The following is a 17332-nucleotide window of genomic DNA, read 5'->3' as shown; positions in this document are numbered from 1 at the left end:
ACAGAGTCTGAATGGAAGAATACCACTAATCCTGATTTGGAAGGAATACCCTCAATCAAGGAAACTATTCATGCTGAAAGGCAAGAGCTGCACTCATCACATTTTATCCAGCCTGGATTTGCAAGGAATAGAAGCCTTGATGTCATGTTTAGTTACCGAGGTGGGAAAAGCATGAATGGATGCCTAAAACAAAACAAAAAATACTAACACACACAAAAATACAAACACACACACCTTCCTAAATCTACTTTATACACATCTCTCCATCTTTCAGCCAGAAAGAACAGATGTGAAAAAGAGTAGTCTGATACATGTTTTTTAATGAAACTTAACATTAAATTTAAAATCTAGTAGAAAGAATTTTGTACTGGAGTTGAGATGTGAAGAGGGAGTTCATCCAAACAGCTGTCCTGAAGTATCAGACATTTTCCTTGGTACCTTCTGACAGATAATATCTTCTATGAGAAAAGAAAATAACCACTCTGCCAAGAATTCCGCCTACTCCTTTAATCTTTATTTTTAACTTCAGGTTTAACTTTAAAAGTTAACTTTTTAACATCTCTCCTACAAAAGATGGATTCAAAGCAAATGGACCCTCCACAACTGAGTGATCTTAAACTTGGAGGTTTCAGGCTGAAGTCCCCAAATCCTTGTCAGGCACCATCTGTCAGATGGAGCACAGTAACACACAAACTCCTGACCATCAATGTTCACAGATTTACTTGGTATTTAACATGAACTTGTCTTATTTTATAATTTTGCTTGGCTAAGGACAGTCAAGTGTTCAGCTCAGCTAAAACTTCCAGCTGGCAAACAAACAAAACTCACTAAGTAACAGTGACCCACTTGATTTCAATGGTTAAAACAGATGCTCTGGGCAAAATTATTCCATTGACAGTTAAACTGGTTTAAGTATGCCACACTAAGATCACAAGCAGAAATTTAGCTTATTGCTTAAATGATTACTGGCTAAACTGGTGTACTTTTGTAGCACAGATACACAACAACCAGAGACAAGCATGACAGAATCCATCAGTCTTCCTAACGTTATTCCTATTACAAGGAGTATTTGGGGGAAAAATCTGGGGGATATCTGCAATAGCAAAATGAAATTGTGAGATAAAGGACAGATAACTAACAGCTTTGCTTGCTGGTTCCTGTGCCCCCATCTCCCTCTCCCCCAGGAGTACAGCAGGTGTTTCAGTAAAAGAAATCCATGAAAGCTTCCAGCAGGCAGCAGTGACAATCAGCACACAACTCCACCTGCATTCTGCTTTTCTCACCAAGATCCCTTCAGACCAAATCATTATTGCATTACAAAACTTCAGTGAACATGGTTTTGGGCTTTAGGAACAACTATACAGTCATAAGCAACATTAAATACTTGCAAACCCACATTCTTAAATATAAATACAACCCTTCCCACACAGGTTAAATCAGAAAGTGTGAAATATTTTAAGTAACATCGGAATAGTAAAAAAAAAAATCACTTTTGGAAAACCAAAGGGGAAAAATAGCCTAATATTTAATACAATTGTTATCAGAATGCAAGATAAATACCCTGGTAAGGCATAGGAACAACCTCCAACAACTGACCCTTGGTACTCAAAAAATACCACACAGGATTTCAGCTGCTTCATTTCAGAAGGAAAAAAAAGGTAGTAAGGAACTGGAGGTATCAAGAAATACTGAGGCATCTCTTTCCAAAAGGAAGTGTGCATGTCTAACTATTCACACAACACAAAAATAAACTAGAATATTTATTAGCTCAGAGAAACCAAACGCAGCATACCCACAAAAACATTTACACCTGATCAAATATGTTAAACAAAGCAGCTCCTAATTAGCCTTTTGATTACAACAACCATGAAGTGACTTTGTGAAACATTAAGGAACAGCATGAGACATACTAGCGGAGCCAGAGTTTCAAATGAAGTGTTTTACTCTAAAAATAGTGGCATATTTCAAGTGTTGAACCTGCTCGAATGCTGGGGCACGCGATATCTGCTTCTGGGAAGCTACAGCACAGAAGTGAACTCACAAGGTCAATAACTGAAGAAAACCCTGCTCTCACATGGCTCTGTTCTTTAACAGCACTGCGAGAATTACCCAGCATTTCCTTAGGAAAGCACTAAAATACAAAACAAAATTGGTATTTGAATGTTTTTTGAAGCAGCTGACTTCAAAAATACTTTCAGAAAGCCTGTAAACATTTACAACACAGTATGTGTATTAATACAACATTATTACTTTCAAGGTCAGTATTACACATGCAGTTTTCTTGGAGCTACATATTTTGGTGTTATTTTTAACATCTGACAGAGCATCTTGCACTGTTGCAAGCTCTACACTGTTTACAAATACTCCCAAGCTGCAGCTGCTGACTCTACAGAGCATGTCTTGCCATAGCAAAAGGAAAAGTAATTTTAATCATCCATTAATGGCATTTTTTGCAGTACTATATGAACTCACGTTCTGTAGATTGACTTTGTAATTTTTCTGCCTTTTGACAATTACATGGAACAACAGGATTTGGTTACAAGAATATCCATTTCTACAAAATGTCAAAAAAGTCCAAGTACACTTGAGAGACACGTCTAACCCTGTTCAGATTATGGATGAACTTCACAGCCTCTCTCAGCAGGTGCTATTTCAGGAACCTCTACATTTGGCTTACTTTTTTAAATGGAAATGCAGAGATAAAAAAAGCTGGTTTGAAATTAAATGCCAAGTTTCTGTTTTAATTCTCCATTCTCCCAAAATATTTAACCACCAGCACAAGAGCAGAAGGTAGCAGTAAACAACTTACCCACACAAGCATTTAGGAACAGCCAGTCAGTCTTTTTCATTCTATTTTTTATTTGCTTTAGTTTTTTGAAGTCAACTTCAAGCTCCTCCTTGCTGCCAACAGCTCCAGCCAGTTCAATTCTTTGGAAGTCCATTTTCACGTCAGATTCACGTTTGGTTGTTGGTGGAGATCTTCTTTGGCTATTACCACTACTACAGCTGCCTCTCCACCGAGCCCTGTCTTGCTCGTTTATGATGGAAGAAGCCTCTTCTGTGTCTGCCAGTTCTATTGCTTCAATGTTGTTGGGTCTGGGGTGGTCACACACAACACATTTCCTGGCCTTGGCCCAGTTTTCGTACGTACAAACAGAACAAGTCCAGTGCTGAGCCCTTGTGTTCGGTTTATTTCTGTCATTGTATTCCTCACACGGATCCACGGAAAAAGGGACCGGTCTGGACCCGGAGCCTGAGGACTGAGGGGACTCCGTGGGACTCCTGGTCCTGCGCTGAGACAAGCACTGGGTACACCTTATAGCTCTTGGCCAGTTCAAGTACGTGCACATGTGGCACGACCATTTGTTTGCGCTTTCCATGCTGTAGGATGATTTAACCCTTGGTCTCGCACTGGAATCCGGGCAGATCAAAGGACTGCTCCCTCCTTCGGTGCTCGTGGGATCCCAGTCCCTCCCGATGTCACTGGAACCACTTTTGAAAGGATCTTCTGTGATAATTGTTCCGCTGGGTCTCTGGGCACGACACATGGTGCACTTGATTGCAGAAGGCCAATTCTCATAGGTACAATACTCACAGGCCCATTTCATTCCACGCTCTGTCATCGTGCGCTCCTTGAAATGAACTGCGGCGAGCAGAAAGCTGAGGAGTCAGAACACACCATCAGTACACAGTGCCAGCAAAGGAGCTGTTCAAAACAACAAATGAATGAGATTTAACCCCATGGATATAAAAATCAGGCTGGACTAACAGGCAGTGGTTTTTATTTCATATTATTACAACATGTAAGGGGAGTAAAATCACTATGAAAAGGGTAGGACTTGACCTACCAGCATTTTACACGCAAAATTCGGGATTTACTAGTGCAAAAATGAGAAAAACCCTCAGTCCTGCATTTCTGAAACTCTTCAGATTTGCACTTCCCAACAAATTCAGAATACCCATTAAGCACTGAGAATACTGGGGAAATGACCAGTACAGCCACAGAAACAAGTTATAAATGTTAAATTATTAAAATAAAACTCAATGTGAACACAGCAGTACTAGAAAAGGAACACAAAGTCCAGGTCCTGTATTAGACCTCAAAGGATTTGGAAGGATGGAGTGTATCAGGTAGGCAGTTACACAGTGAGTAAGCAGTTCTTTCAGAAAGGGAGGGTGTTGGAATTTACATAAAATATTTACAATTTGAAAATTTTAGAAATTGATGATGTCTAGGTCTTGACTGGACATCATCCGTATCAGAAGTATTCCAAAGTGAAAATGCCACTTGAAAGCAAGCACAAGCTGTGTGTGTTGGCAGGCTAAGACAGTATTTTCATGCTACAAATTCAAATTTCAACCCAATTCCAACTCACTTTTTCTCTAATGAAGAGGGGATTCTGTCTTCATGCTGGCTCAGACCCTTTCTTCAGATTGCTGAATATGAAGGATGAGACTAAGCAGATAACTATTCCTGTAAACAAAATGAACACAGACTCATTACAGGTTTCCTACTGGACCTGAGTAACCAGAAAGTTAATTATTAAATGCCACACCTATTCTAATCCAAATTTACTCAGTTAAACCCAGTCATGACCTGCTGAGGCCACGACAGACTGGTGAAAATAAACCAATATTTCTAAAAAAACAGTGGCCACGCAAGCAGTCAATCTGCTGAAGTAAAAGTAGATCCAAGCAACAAGTTCACACCAAAACATCCAAGAACACTTTCACTGCAATCTGAAACTCTGGATGGGGAAGGCAGAAAAAGCTTTGTGTAGAGAGCATAATAGAGGGAAGGGTGAGGCAGGTAGATAAAGGACAAACAGGCAAACGTACACAGCATTTCCTCCCCTACCCCAGAACAGTTACCCAGCGTGTAAAACTCAAAGTGCTGCTTTTAAGAAAGTAAAATTGATTAAATGCAAATTTGTCACGTCACTTGACCGACACTTCTTATTTCTCATATTGCAACTCTGTCAGCTAACAAAACCACCCAGAGCCGAGGAAACTAAAACTCACAAGCTGCACAACAGGATTAAATTCAAAACTAGACACATCAACCCAAAAATTAGTTAATACCTGCTCCCCAATTAGCCAGTGTTTTACGAGTTAGTACATTCTTCACTGAAATACCTTCACACACACCTTGCTCTATCAAGTCATAGCTCAAACTTCTACTCAAATTTGTCAGCCCTACTCCTGCTATCTCCTCCTGAGGACTCCAGCACTGAACATGGGTTTTTTCCAAGAGCTCAAGTGATCTATTCAGCAGATCAGGTGGCTGCATGAATGAGGGGCTATCGCATGGCCAGGACAGAGGAGAGGGCAGCACTATCCTTTTCCACAGCAATCCATATTTATGCTGCATGAAAGCACAGGAGCAATCAGGAACACAGAAAGCTCTCTCATAAAGCTGGGTCCCACAGTACTGGTTTGAACAGCCTGCAGAGCACTTCACTCCCACCTCTACATTATAAAACTGTGTCACACTGAGGAATGTGCTGAAAAGGCAATCACATTTCCTGCTGCTTCCCCTCCACCATTCCTGACAGATGTCCATGCCCTTTTATAATGGGGAAAAAAAGGAGCTGGATCATACAGGTGCCCCATATCTGTGACAAAGTGAGTGATAAACACATACATATATACAGGAGAATATAAAGTTAATTTGATTTTACTAAAGATGACTTTGCAAGGAAGACTTTTTGGGAATTTTAAGGGAAAAAAAGGTTTCTCCACTTTGCCAAAGCACCTCCTATACATGAGTACACTAGACACTAGGTTTATCTATTCAATTTGGTCAAAGCTTTTCCCCCAATTCTCAAAGTAAGGTTTTCAATTACTTTCTTAATAAGCTTCTCTCTAGAAACAGCAGAGGTTTTTTAGGAATTAATGTTCTGTAGTTAGAAACATGGGAGAGTTGAACAGGGTTTTCAGAACAGAGAAGGCAGGAGCACACTGCCCATACACCATTAATTTTTTAGGAATTAATGTTCTGTAGTTAGAAACATGGGAGAGTTGAACAGGGTTTTCAGAACAGAGAAGGCAGGAGCACACTGCCCATACACCATTAATTTTTTAGGAATTAATGTTCTGTAGTTAGAAACATGGGAGAGTTGAACAGGGTTTTCAGAACAGAGAAGGCAGGAGCACACTGCCCATACACCTGCCCACTGCCAGCAACAGATTGTGCCACCAAAAGTGGCTGTCCCAATACTCCAATGCTTGAGAATAATTCCTACTGGAGCAGAATTTGGTTCCCATCAAATCCATAAACAGTGTGCAATGGGTATCTGTAACTGTACATGGTTTCTTCCCTGCCCTAGTTTTAAGGCTTTAAACAAAGCAGTTCCCACATTTGGGATGGGGCATGAAAACAAGACATCATCTGTTTTAGTGATATTAAGACTGGGAAAGGAGATTGCAGCTCAAGTTGGAAAGCAGCTGGCTGCAAAAACAATCTAAACAAGTACTGAGATACTACTCAGGAAACAAAATAGTTCAGGACATCCCACGTTAAGGAAAGCTTTCATACATGTCACAAGATCAGCCTTTTAGTTGTAATTATCTTCTGTGCCCCTTAAACAGCAGATACTCTCAGACATAATTCTTAGAGAGGCTGAGTATCTGCAGCTTTGAAAGCCTCTGAGATGTGAGCTCACCACCTCCAAACACAAGGCCTTGGGTTATTATGAAGTAAAGAATATCAAAAGGCTCAACAGAGCAACACAATTTCTCTTCCTTGACAGCTCTGCCAACACCAAGTACAGTGAGGAAATTCAGCATTGGGGTTTTTTTACTGTTTTTCACTTGATCTGACCTCCACTTCTAACCACCAGGTGTGGTGGGAGCAGAGTTGGAGGTCAGACACCAGACCCATCCAATTTTGTTTACCTCAGGAGCTGCAGCGACAGGACAAGGGGAAATGGCTTCAGCTTGAAAGGGAGTAGGTTTAGATTAGCTATTAAGAATAAATTGTTCCCTGTGAGGGTGGGCAGGCCCTGGCACAGATTGCCCAGAGAAGCTGTGGCTGCCCCTGGATCCCTGGAAGTGGCCAAGGGGCTTGGAGCAACAGGGATAGTGGAAGTGTCCCTGCCCATGGCAGGGGACTGGAACAAGATGAGCTTTAAGGTCACTTCCAAGTCAGACCACTCTGTGATTCTGGGATTTACTGATGATACAGCATCACCATCCAGCCACAGCAGTTTGAAGCTTATTACATTTTTTCCCAATTACTTCTTTGACTCTGTTTTCAGGTCAACTTGTTGTTTTAGATTCCTCACAGAGGAGAAGCTGAATCATGGAGCGCCTCCTCTGACAGAGAAATAGCAACACAGTGACTGTGAAGTGCAGGTGCTTTGCTTTGCAATTTTTAAGAACATTCTTCTTTTTGTGTGGAGAAATAGCAACACAGTGACTGTGAAGTGCAGGTGCATGCCTTTATGTCCAAAATGCATGAGCAGACAAGAAATTAAAACCCACAAAACCTTCAAACAAATTCCAGTTGATCAGTGTAGACAGTGTGCTGATTATCTTGTGGACATACTTGTAAAGTAACTCAATACACTCAAGAGAAAAATATATTAAGTCCTGATAAATAAGGAACAAAAAAAAAAAAAAACCAAACCAGAAAAAAAATCAAAACCTTATCAGATCACCCTTTTACTACATGAAGTCCGTTGTAAAGGGTGACCTAGAATAAACAGATTTTTTTTTTTTTTGCTTTGCTTCAATTTTTAAAAACATTCTTATTTTTGTGCACACAGGAAAACACCAAACAGCTCACACAAATTGGGAAGAAACAAAGAAATTCTCAAATACCACTTTTATGACAGGACATACTACACTCCCTCAATTTAATTATTCGCTGTGTCCAGAAGTTGTTTTTCTTTTGGCTCAAACAAGGAACAATATGGAACTTCACTTCATTAAATGATCAAGCCCTCCCTGCAAACAGGCCAGATGCTGATTTAGACCAGTCTACACCACAGATTTTTTTTGCTGGGATGGTGCTGGCTGAAACCTTACGTAATTACACCTATCAAGTCAGTGTTCCCACCTCAAATTCATTTTGTTCATGTCTATGGATTTTCAAATAAAACTACTTTTGTGTTTACAGGGAAAAAGGGAGCCCAAGGTGCCAGCTTCAGCCTTCAGCAAGACTTGCAAGGAGAATCAAGACCCACCCTCCTTGCCCCCATGCAGGTGCCTCTCACAGGCAGCTCCAAAAAAGAAAGGCAGGCTGGTTTCTTTATTTCAAAAACACTAAAGCAACTTTTCAGATGAACACAATAAGCAGAAGTACCTTATTCTGAAACAAAGGGATATCTATAACCAAATGCAGAATGTATTAATTCAGCACTTCAGGAGTATAGAAGTAAAGCCTTCCACAAATCTTAGCCTGATTTTCCAAGGTGGACTTTCTTCTCTTACCTTACCAAACTTACTCTACCTTCAGCTATTTGCTCTTCCTTCTCAATAATTCAGTATAACCCTCCACAGATCAGTATATTAAAAGCAGAAAGCTTGAACCTGGGCTTCTGTAGTGTGATGTAGTGTGATAACAATAAGCTCCATTGTCATCTCCTCAAATTAATTTTAATAAAATTAAGAACCCTGACCCTGTCAATGAAGCAAACAGATCTGATCAGCACTGGATCTGGAAGCTTTGCAGCAGTATCTATGTATTATAATAAAGAATGGAAAGATCATTGTGAAGCCACAAACACAGAAGCATTTTCTGCATTAGCCCAAGCACACTGAAGCAAGGAATTTAACAAACAAGCACAGTTTGCTTTGGTTTTTAGGACAGCTCTTTAAAAAAGCAACGATTCAGTCCCAAGCAGAGCAGCAAAAAGGAGAAAACACTCTGTCATCTCAGCAAAAGAGCACTGGAATAATTTTCTGCAAGCTGCTCTGCGAGGTGGGGGTTTTACTCAGGAAATGTCGATTTCCATACAGAACACCAGCTGGCTGTGTGCAGTGCCGACAGCAGGAACGGGACTGCAGCAGCCACAGGATGCAGAAACCCTTCTCACCAAACAGATACAAGCAGGGTTGGGAGGCTCTGCCAAGCTGCATCCTCCTCCCATCCTCAGGGCTGCTCCAAACACACACGGATCAGCTGTGCTCTCCGAGGAGGGGAGCTGCTGCTCTGCTCCCCCAGCAGCAGGGACCAGGCTCATGGCTCCAGAGAAGCATCACCCAGCTCAGCCTGGCACAAATCTGAATTCCATTGGAGACCCAATCGCTCCCATGCACATCACAACACAATCTATAAACTACAGCAGTAATGGTGCATGAGAAAAAAAACCTAAATAGTTACTCAGTTCCAATGAAAATATTTTCAATCTAGCGTGTTGACTTCTAACAATTTCTTCAGTTTTGACAGTCCAGATCACCAAAAATACTCATTACTGAAGATTTTTAGGTATGTCCTGCCTCACTACCTAGAACTTTTCATCTTATAAGTGGGGAATGAGTTAAAATCCAGGAGACTTCAGCTCTCACAAAGAAACACAGTTCTCTTAACCCAAAAAGAAGCAAGAAAGTAAGAATTAGCTTCTGCACACATTCAGAAGTCTGTTCATTGGGTGAATTCAGATGGATTTCATTTACATGAAATTAATAAAAAATTGTTTTCATTCTGCTTTATGGATTCGTATCTCATTTCAAAGCATGTTAAATCTACTTTATTAGGTATTTATGGTATTCAGAAAAATTACGCTGATTTTGCTTCAGCTTTCTTTTCAATATTCTACTCACACTTCCAACCCAACTGCTGACTTTTCATAAGCAAAAGAATTTGTGTGCAGCTTTAATGCAAGAGGATGTCCAATTTTGCTAATGCTCCATGTACTAAGAAGGAAAACATCTGGGAAGTTTCTGATCTTTGGAGATATCTGAAATACAAGACTGACAGTGAACTGGAGGTCTACAACTTAACGTAAACAGATGTGTCTGCAAAAGCTGGAAACTCATTACAAAATTAACAGATATTTGAGAATAGTAAACATTTTCTCTTTCTGCTGTTCTTTTTTTATATTTTAATGTTTATCTCTTGAAGCATTTCTGTGCTCTTAGCCACTAGTTAACCCCCTTGTGTAATCTGCATGGTGCAAGTTTGCATTTTATTCATTACTCATCTCAAATGGGTCAACTCCATCTAGCTCTATTACATTTGTGACTGAAAGCTAGGAAAATCTTAACTGCTGAAAACAACCTATAAAAACCCAGTAGCAGCAGCTTGCAGTTCAGTTCTCTTTCTTTGTCAGGGTTGTTTTTTTGTTTTGTTTTAAGCTCAATTAGAAGTGAACAACTGTCCAGATGAGATGTTACTACACATTAGGATGGACTAAATACGGCCAACTGCTTAGAAACCAACACCATTTGGGCAAACAAGAGTAAGCAGTTTAACAGTTACATAACGCACAGCATCTCCCACACAATACTAATCAAAACCCAAGCAAAACGACTTAAAATAATGAGCTATGATAGAAGATTTGCATAAATACAGCCAGCAGCATTTAATGAATTTGACCATGAACAGCAACAGATGAATATTGACTTAAGATCTACACTAACAAACACACACAATAAAACAACAGAACTGTTAAAACTTCATTTTTCAAAAGGCATTAGCCTTGGACAAAGTACAGAAGTTGAACAAGATGTTTCTTTATAAAAAGTGAGGTCAAACACAAAAACAGTTTATCTGTGTTTAGACTGTGCCTCAAACACCAGACCCATTTTTGTTTAGCTCTCAGCCATCCTCACACACAAGGAGGAAAACCAGATGTCACGCTCTGACTGAAAACACACTGCGGAGTCAGACATCAAAACCCTGAAACACTTAAACCTGCCCAACAGCAGGAACATTACACCAAGACTTGCACATTTTCTAGTAATTATCCCCTGCACCTCCTCAATACTGCCTGACCATAAATTAGAGCAGGGCTACACACGCAGTCACCATCGGGAGGAGGAAAACCACCTGCCTCCAAAGGAAACATGGAAACACACTCAGCACCCACTGCCGGGCAGTTTGCTCAGAACTAACGAGGAGCCACACTCACACACAGCCAAGGACTGGCTTTGGTAAAAGCATTTGCAATTGGAACACACTTCAGGCAAGTCCCAGCTCAAGTGAGACAAACGAGCCACACTCGTTTTATCCAGCTCTTCCTAAAATGCTGGCAAGGCAGCAAAGTAGCAAAAAGAGGGGAAAAAGAAAAAATAGTAGCAAAAATGCTATTATCACAGCACACAAAGTCCACTAGTGTGGATGCTGCTGCTTAACACAGTCCACAGAACTAACAAATACCACAGGGAAAACAAATCCAATCTCCTTCTAGAGACACTGATATCAGTTCTTTTTTTTTTTTTTAATTGCATTTTTTTTAACCATGTGATTAGTAATCTGTATTTTAGTCATAGTGCATATCTCTGAGTTAATCACTGCACTCCTGGAAAGTTTCAGAGTAACAGCTCTAAAGCAGTAATAACAGGTTTTGGGGTGGGAGTAAGTTTCTACTAAAGGTAACACTGAATAACCTTATTTAAATAAGCCCTTTAAAAGCCATGAGGTGACTTTTTTTTTTTATCCCTGCAAAGCTAAACAGCAATGGGGAGGTCAAAAATAAAAAAGTAACTAGTCCAGCAGCCCATCTCAGCCCTCCAGCAAGATAAAAATGAATTTCTCAGCAGGCACCCAGTAAGGGGAAGCCTTTGCAGGTAAAACCTGAGCCCGCTGGCCCATCTGTCACACGGTGACAATGACAAGCACAAGTCCAGGACACAACAGCCCTGACTCACCGGGGCACTGAGAGCCAGCACCAACCAAAAGCAGATCATCAACACTTCTTGAACCCAAGACCTGCAGATTGAGGCTGCTCCAGGGGAGTACTGGAATAACAGCAAGGAATAAACATGCCAGCTGTCTCTACAGATCCCTGCTTAGGTACTGGGAAGATGATTGGAGACTCAAGGAATACTTTCAAGCCCATTAGCCACAAGTCAAGCTCTCACAGTGCACTTATGGTCCCAACAACCACAAAAAACAAGATTCTCTCATAAACCAACAATCATCAAACAGACTTCCTATTTTTTTGCTGGAATTATACACATTTATGACACTTATGACAGATCTTTTTCTTCCAGATTGAAGGACTGAAGACTGCACCAAGAACCACAGAGTTTTTAAATGAGTGGATCTATAAAAGTGTGTGTAAATTCAAAGTCAAAAAAAGATTACTCATCAAAATACTTCTAATACACTAAAAAAAAAAAAAAATCCACACACAATAAAAAACCCCAAACAAAGAACAGCACTCAAGTTTATTTTTCCTTCCAGAGTCACAGGAATCATGGTTCTGACAGTCTTCTTTAGCTCAGGAACCCCAACTCCTCAATATGCAGAAGTTACCAAGAAAACAAACATACCTCACTGAAGTTTCTTAATGCCCACAAACTCCTCAGTAACCCCAACTTTCTCTGTTTTTTATTAAAAACAGCTTCTCAGGACCAGATGCTAAATCAAAGTGAAGTCAAAGAACCACATGGAGGATTCTGAAACCTTAACATCTGATTACAGAAGAAATGGCAAACATAACCCAAATAAAACAGCACCGTGCCTTGGCTTCTGGCACAGCGGGAGGGAGGGCAAGAGGAGAAGACTGCAGCCTCCTTGCTCCCAAGTCACAGCTCCAGACACAAGTCCTACTTACACAGCCCTATTGCCACGTGCCAAAGCAGACACAAGTCCATCCTTCCAGCCCCAAATTCCCTGGACAGCAGGTTACATGCCTGCTTTTCATTTTGTACCTTGTTCTCAGCACTTCAGGTGTTTTCAGCTCAGTTCTGAACTTAAAGATCTTAAATCCTGTGTCATCGCCAGCATTTTTCTTAGAAGTAATAACTGTGCTTAACTTTAAATTTGCAAGCCATTCTAAGCAAAAAAAAAAAAAAAAAATTCAACTTAGTAGACCATAATGAAAAATAAACAAACAAAAGAAAACCAACAACAACAATCCACACAGTAGTATCCTTGTCTTAAGGACAAACAGAACAGATTACATCCAGACAAACCCAAATAACCAAAGGGAAAAATGCCAACTTCATTTTATCTCCTGTACAGTAGAAAATGCAAAAGGGCTGCAAATGTGGTGGCTTCCTAGGCAAGATGCTCTGCACACACCAGTCACTGCCAAGGTTTGCACTGTACTACCTGCCCATTTTCCTTGTAAAAAATCTACTATTCCTTCTTGAACCAAGGACTCCGTATCAGCCCCCTCCTGAAGACAGCTCCCTCCTCAAACATCACTGCCCTCATCCCCTGCTCCACCCCCTCCACCCCTCTCTGACCTTCACCAAAGTGAGTTTCTGCATCAATGGGACAACAGCAGAGGACAAAAAGTTGTTTTGAAAAACGCCAGGTGGACACAGCTCCAGTTTGAGTACACAGCTCCCAAACACCTGCCTGTGCCACGAAATAAGGAAACACAAAATGCTAAATATTACTACAGATTGACACATTCTCAGAATTGTTGTTGAAGTACGACAGTTCTTCTTTTTAAGCATGTTAACTGGTGGACCCCAAAGAGGTAATTATAAATCTTGCATGTCAAGAAAGCTCAAAAAAAAATTAGCTACACAGAGCAGCTGTGCTCCAGCCACCGATGAGGTAAAAAGGAGCACAGTCACAATCCTGTGCAAGCTGAAGCAGTGACAGCTACACAAGAAATGCTATGAAAAGTACCAGCAAAGTGTCTGGATCCCAAACGTTTGAAATCTTAATTTGAAGACAAACGTTTTAAGGTGTAATAAATTCCATTCAACTGACACGACAAAGTTACAATTATCTGTGTTACTAAACTGATTTAACCAAGCTACACCATCTGCCAAGGAAAATGGCAAACTCTTCAGCAGCTGTGTTGAAAATAAATTCTCTTTTCAACTTTGCCTTGTTTCTCTCGTCATACATTGTACTATTTTAAAAAAATTAAAAATTAAGAACTCTGTTACAGCTAAACCAGCCATTTTCAGCTGCCAAACTAAAGTTTAGTTCCATTTTAGTACCAGGAGACTGTGGATCATAATTCATCTAGTTAAATTGAGGATTACTTGTTGACATCAATTTTGAACAGCCCAAAATAACCCAGTCTTCAAATTTTGCGGGGAGGAAAGGGCATGAGATTATTAAGAGAACTGGCAGTAGCAGTTCAACCACTTTGCTGTGATTAGCAGAGAGCACATCACGACAAGGAATGTATTGATCTGAAGTTGTGCTACAACTGCTATGGCAAAGAGAAGCTGGAAAGAGAAATATTAACACCCAAGTTAATCCCACATGAAGGAGCCAGTAACTCTCACTTTAAAGTGCCTGAGAGAACATTTGATTATTTGATTGACTGTATTAAAAATAACCTCCCATTCAATCAGTAAAGTATCTCCTACTTACACTTCTGACTTATTTACAGATCCTTCTTGCAAAGGGCAGCAAAGATGGGTGGGAATTCCTGTCCCTGAGGAATTTACAGGTCAAACAACACACAGTGGGAACGGCCACACACAAAGCTAAAAATGTCCCCTTGACCCATTCTGAGCTGGAATTAGTCCCCAATTAAAGTCACGCTTCTGTGATGAACCCAGTTGATGCTTTTGTGCCACTCAGCATTCCAATTACATTAATATTTGTAATTTTACTTCTGAGAGAATGCTAATAGACACAGCTCCTGACGAACAGATGACAGCCTCAGCAGTGTCACCCCCACCTGCCTGCCCTTGCTCAAGCAGCAGAAGGAAAGTAAAGGTAGCAATTTCTTTTTCCTTCAAGAGAACTACCCCACATAATTACAGTTTCATAAATCCCACAAAATGCAACGCATCCAAAGGCTTTATTCTCTTTGAATGCTGTGACAGAGGTGATCCTTCATACATGATATGCCAGCCTCCACATGCTGAAACAACAACTCAGCCTGGCCTTCAGAAGGAAGCAACAAAAGAGTTCCAGAACACCTCCTGCTGCTCACCTGTCTGAATAGCTACTGAAAAAGGGGGGGAAAAATAAATAAACCTCATAAATAAATAAGAAATACGCCTGACAAATCTCTTCTGTGAGACCGATAAGCAGACGGAAAAACAAAACTGATTACAAGAGATCTCTCCTGAACCACTGTTAAAAAGGTTCTGCTCACAACAGAGTGAGCTCTAAGAAGAGAAAGAGGGAGTTACTACACAGAAGACATCTCACCTTTCAATTTTTGCCCCAACAAACGCATCAAAGCACTGAACTCACATGCCAGCTCCACCACTTGTGACACCGCAGGCAGCTGGTGAGCAGAGACTGTTCAAGCACAGCACAAAGCCCGTCAAACAACGTTTGTTTACTACATCAACCCCCCAAGAATTCCAGAAAAAGTTGTCATTATTGCCACGGCTGAAAGTCACCGTGGCAGCAGAAAGTTCTCAGCAGCCGGGCTGTGCCAGCCGTGCAGGACACCCGGATCCATCCTCTCCATCATTTCTGCCACCCGCCGCTCCTCCCAAGGGAGCGGTGACTGCTGTGGGGACAGGCTGATCCTGTCACTCCCAAGGAAGGACTCACAGACACATCCGAAGGACTCACAGACACATCCATGACCTCCGCAGACAAGTTTATCTTATCCTGCCAGGAAGCTGCTGCAGTCTGGGACCGTGAGGGCAGACAGGGAGGCGCTGGCAGCGTGGATTGCCAAGGTCTGCCTCGCTCCTTAATCCAACTTTCCTAATTTCTGTTTGGACTTCGGTTCCCAAAGGCGAGATCGATTTTGAAATACTTCTCACACTGCGCTTTACTTCTGATAAAGCATCGACAATAGGTGACCGCAGAATGAATCACGGAGTGGTTTGGGCTGGAAGGGACCTTAAAGATCATCTTGTTCCAACCTCCTGCTACGGGCAGGGACACCTTCCACTATCCCAGGTTGCTCCAAGCCCAGTCCAACCTGGCCGTGGACACTTCCCAGGATGGGATAGGCAACATCGTGGAAGTTCTGCTACCCAAAATCCACAGACACAACCCATCGCTCCCATCACCTACTCCACCACCGCGTGCAGATCCACACAGGCACATCCGACCACGAACAAAATCAAAGCAGGAGGGTGGGAAGCAGCGGGAGGAGGCAGCACAGGCATGATCTCACCAGGCACACTGAGGCACCACAGCCCGGGGTCCGGAGCAGCAGCCACGGGAGAAAAAAAAATCCGAGTTTCCTGCCTTTGTACGGAGGCTGTGCCAGCCTGCCTGCCCTCAGCAAACCGTTCCACGCGGGACACCGATCGCAGCGGGACGCGGGGCCGCGCCGGAGGCGCCTCCTCACAGCCCCCCCGACCCCGCAGCGGGTCCCCGGTCGGCTCCGGCTCAGCTCGCCCCCGTTTCCCCCGCGCCCCCTCGTCTTGCAGCGCTGCCCGAGGAGGGCAGTGAGAGCACGGGGGCTTTACCTCTCCGCCGGGATCCGTCCCTCAGTCCCTCAGGAACACGCTCGGAGCACTGGGAGCCGCCTGCGCCCCGCGCCGCCCCCCCCCCTCCCGCGCTCCNGCGCCCCCCCCCGGCGCGGCGGGGGGGGGGGAGGCTCTGCCCGCGCTCCTCTAATGGCGGCGGCCGGAGCGGCCCAAAGCAAAATAAACCCCCGCACGGCCGAGCAGCACGTCAGCGCGGCCTGCCGCCCTGCGCGCCGCTCATTGGCTAGGTCCTTTCCTGCCTTCCGCCAATTGACGGTCCGCTCTTTGCGCAGAGCGGTGATGTCATCGGTGCCGCGGGGCGCTGCGCGCAGGGCGGGCGCAAGGGGGCGCCTCCCGTCCCGGCCCCTCAGGGCGGCACCCGCGGGACCCTCGGGACTGTCCCGGGTTGTCCCGGGCTTTCCCGGGCTGCTCCTTCCCTGCCCACACGGCTCCCGGGCCCCTCGGCACCCCGCGACCTTCCCCGAGCCAAACATGCGGCTGGGTTGCCGGAGGTAACGCGCAGAGCGTTACCACCGGAGCATCCTCCATCCTGGCTGCGCATACAGCCTGCTGCGGGGTGTATGGACATCACAGGTTCTGTGGGAGTCATCCCTCAAAAAACCTCCTTGCGGTGGCACATGGCCAGGCAGCAGCTGTGGGGAACACGGTTTATGACAGATCAAAGGGTCACTGAGGGGAAAATGCCTCTCAGCCCATCCAGTCCCAGCTGTGCCCCATCCCCGCCTTGTCCCCAGCCCAGAGCCCTGAGTGCCACATCCAGGAATTCCTTCCTTGGACACCTCCAGGGATGGGCACTCCAAACCTCCCTGGGCAGCCCCTTCCAATGTCT

General features: G+C 43.2%; 1 protein-coding gene across 6 annotated transcripts in view; it reads right to left on the bottom strand.

The window, feature by feature from the left end:
- The window catches only part of ZRANB1 (zinc finger RANBP2-type containing 1), a 44994-nt gene extending 28402 nt beyond the window's left edge, over nt 1-16592 (bottom strand). The window contains exons 1-3 of one of the 6 annotated variants that reach the window (XM_041415901.1): nt 16483-16592; nt 4377-4474; nt 2810-3706 (exon numbers count right to left, since the gene is read on the bottom strand). In XM_041415901.1, the coding sequence (XP_041271835.1) occupies nt 2810-3623 (814 nt within the window). In that variant the 5' untranslated portion in view covers nt 3624-3706; nt 4377-4474; nt 16483-16592. The other 5 variants (XM_041415897.1, XM_041415902.1, XM_041415899.1 and 2 more) reach the window with 5 other exon arrangements.
- Nucleotides 16593-17332: the final 740 nt, after the last annotated feature.

The sequence above is a fragment of the Onychostruthus taczanowskii genome, unplaced genomic scaffold (assembly GCF_017590055.1).
Source record: "Onychostruthus taczanowskii isolate IOZ18803 unplaced genomic scaffold, ASM1759005v1 scaffold5, whole genome shotgun sequence".
Lineage (NCBI taxonomy): Eukaryota > Metazoa > Chordata > Aves > Passeriformes > Passeridae > Onychostruthus > Onychostruthus taczanowskii.
Note: the sequence above shows the minus strand (reverse complement) of the source record. Positions and strands in the feature narration are given on the sequence as shown.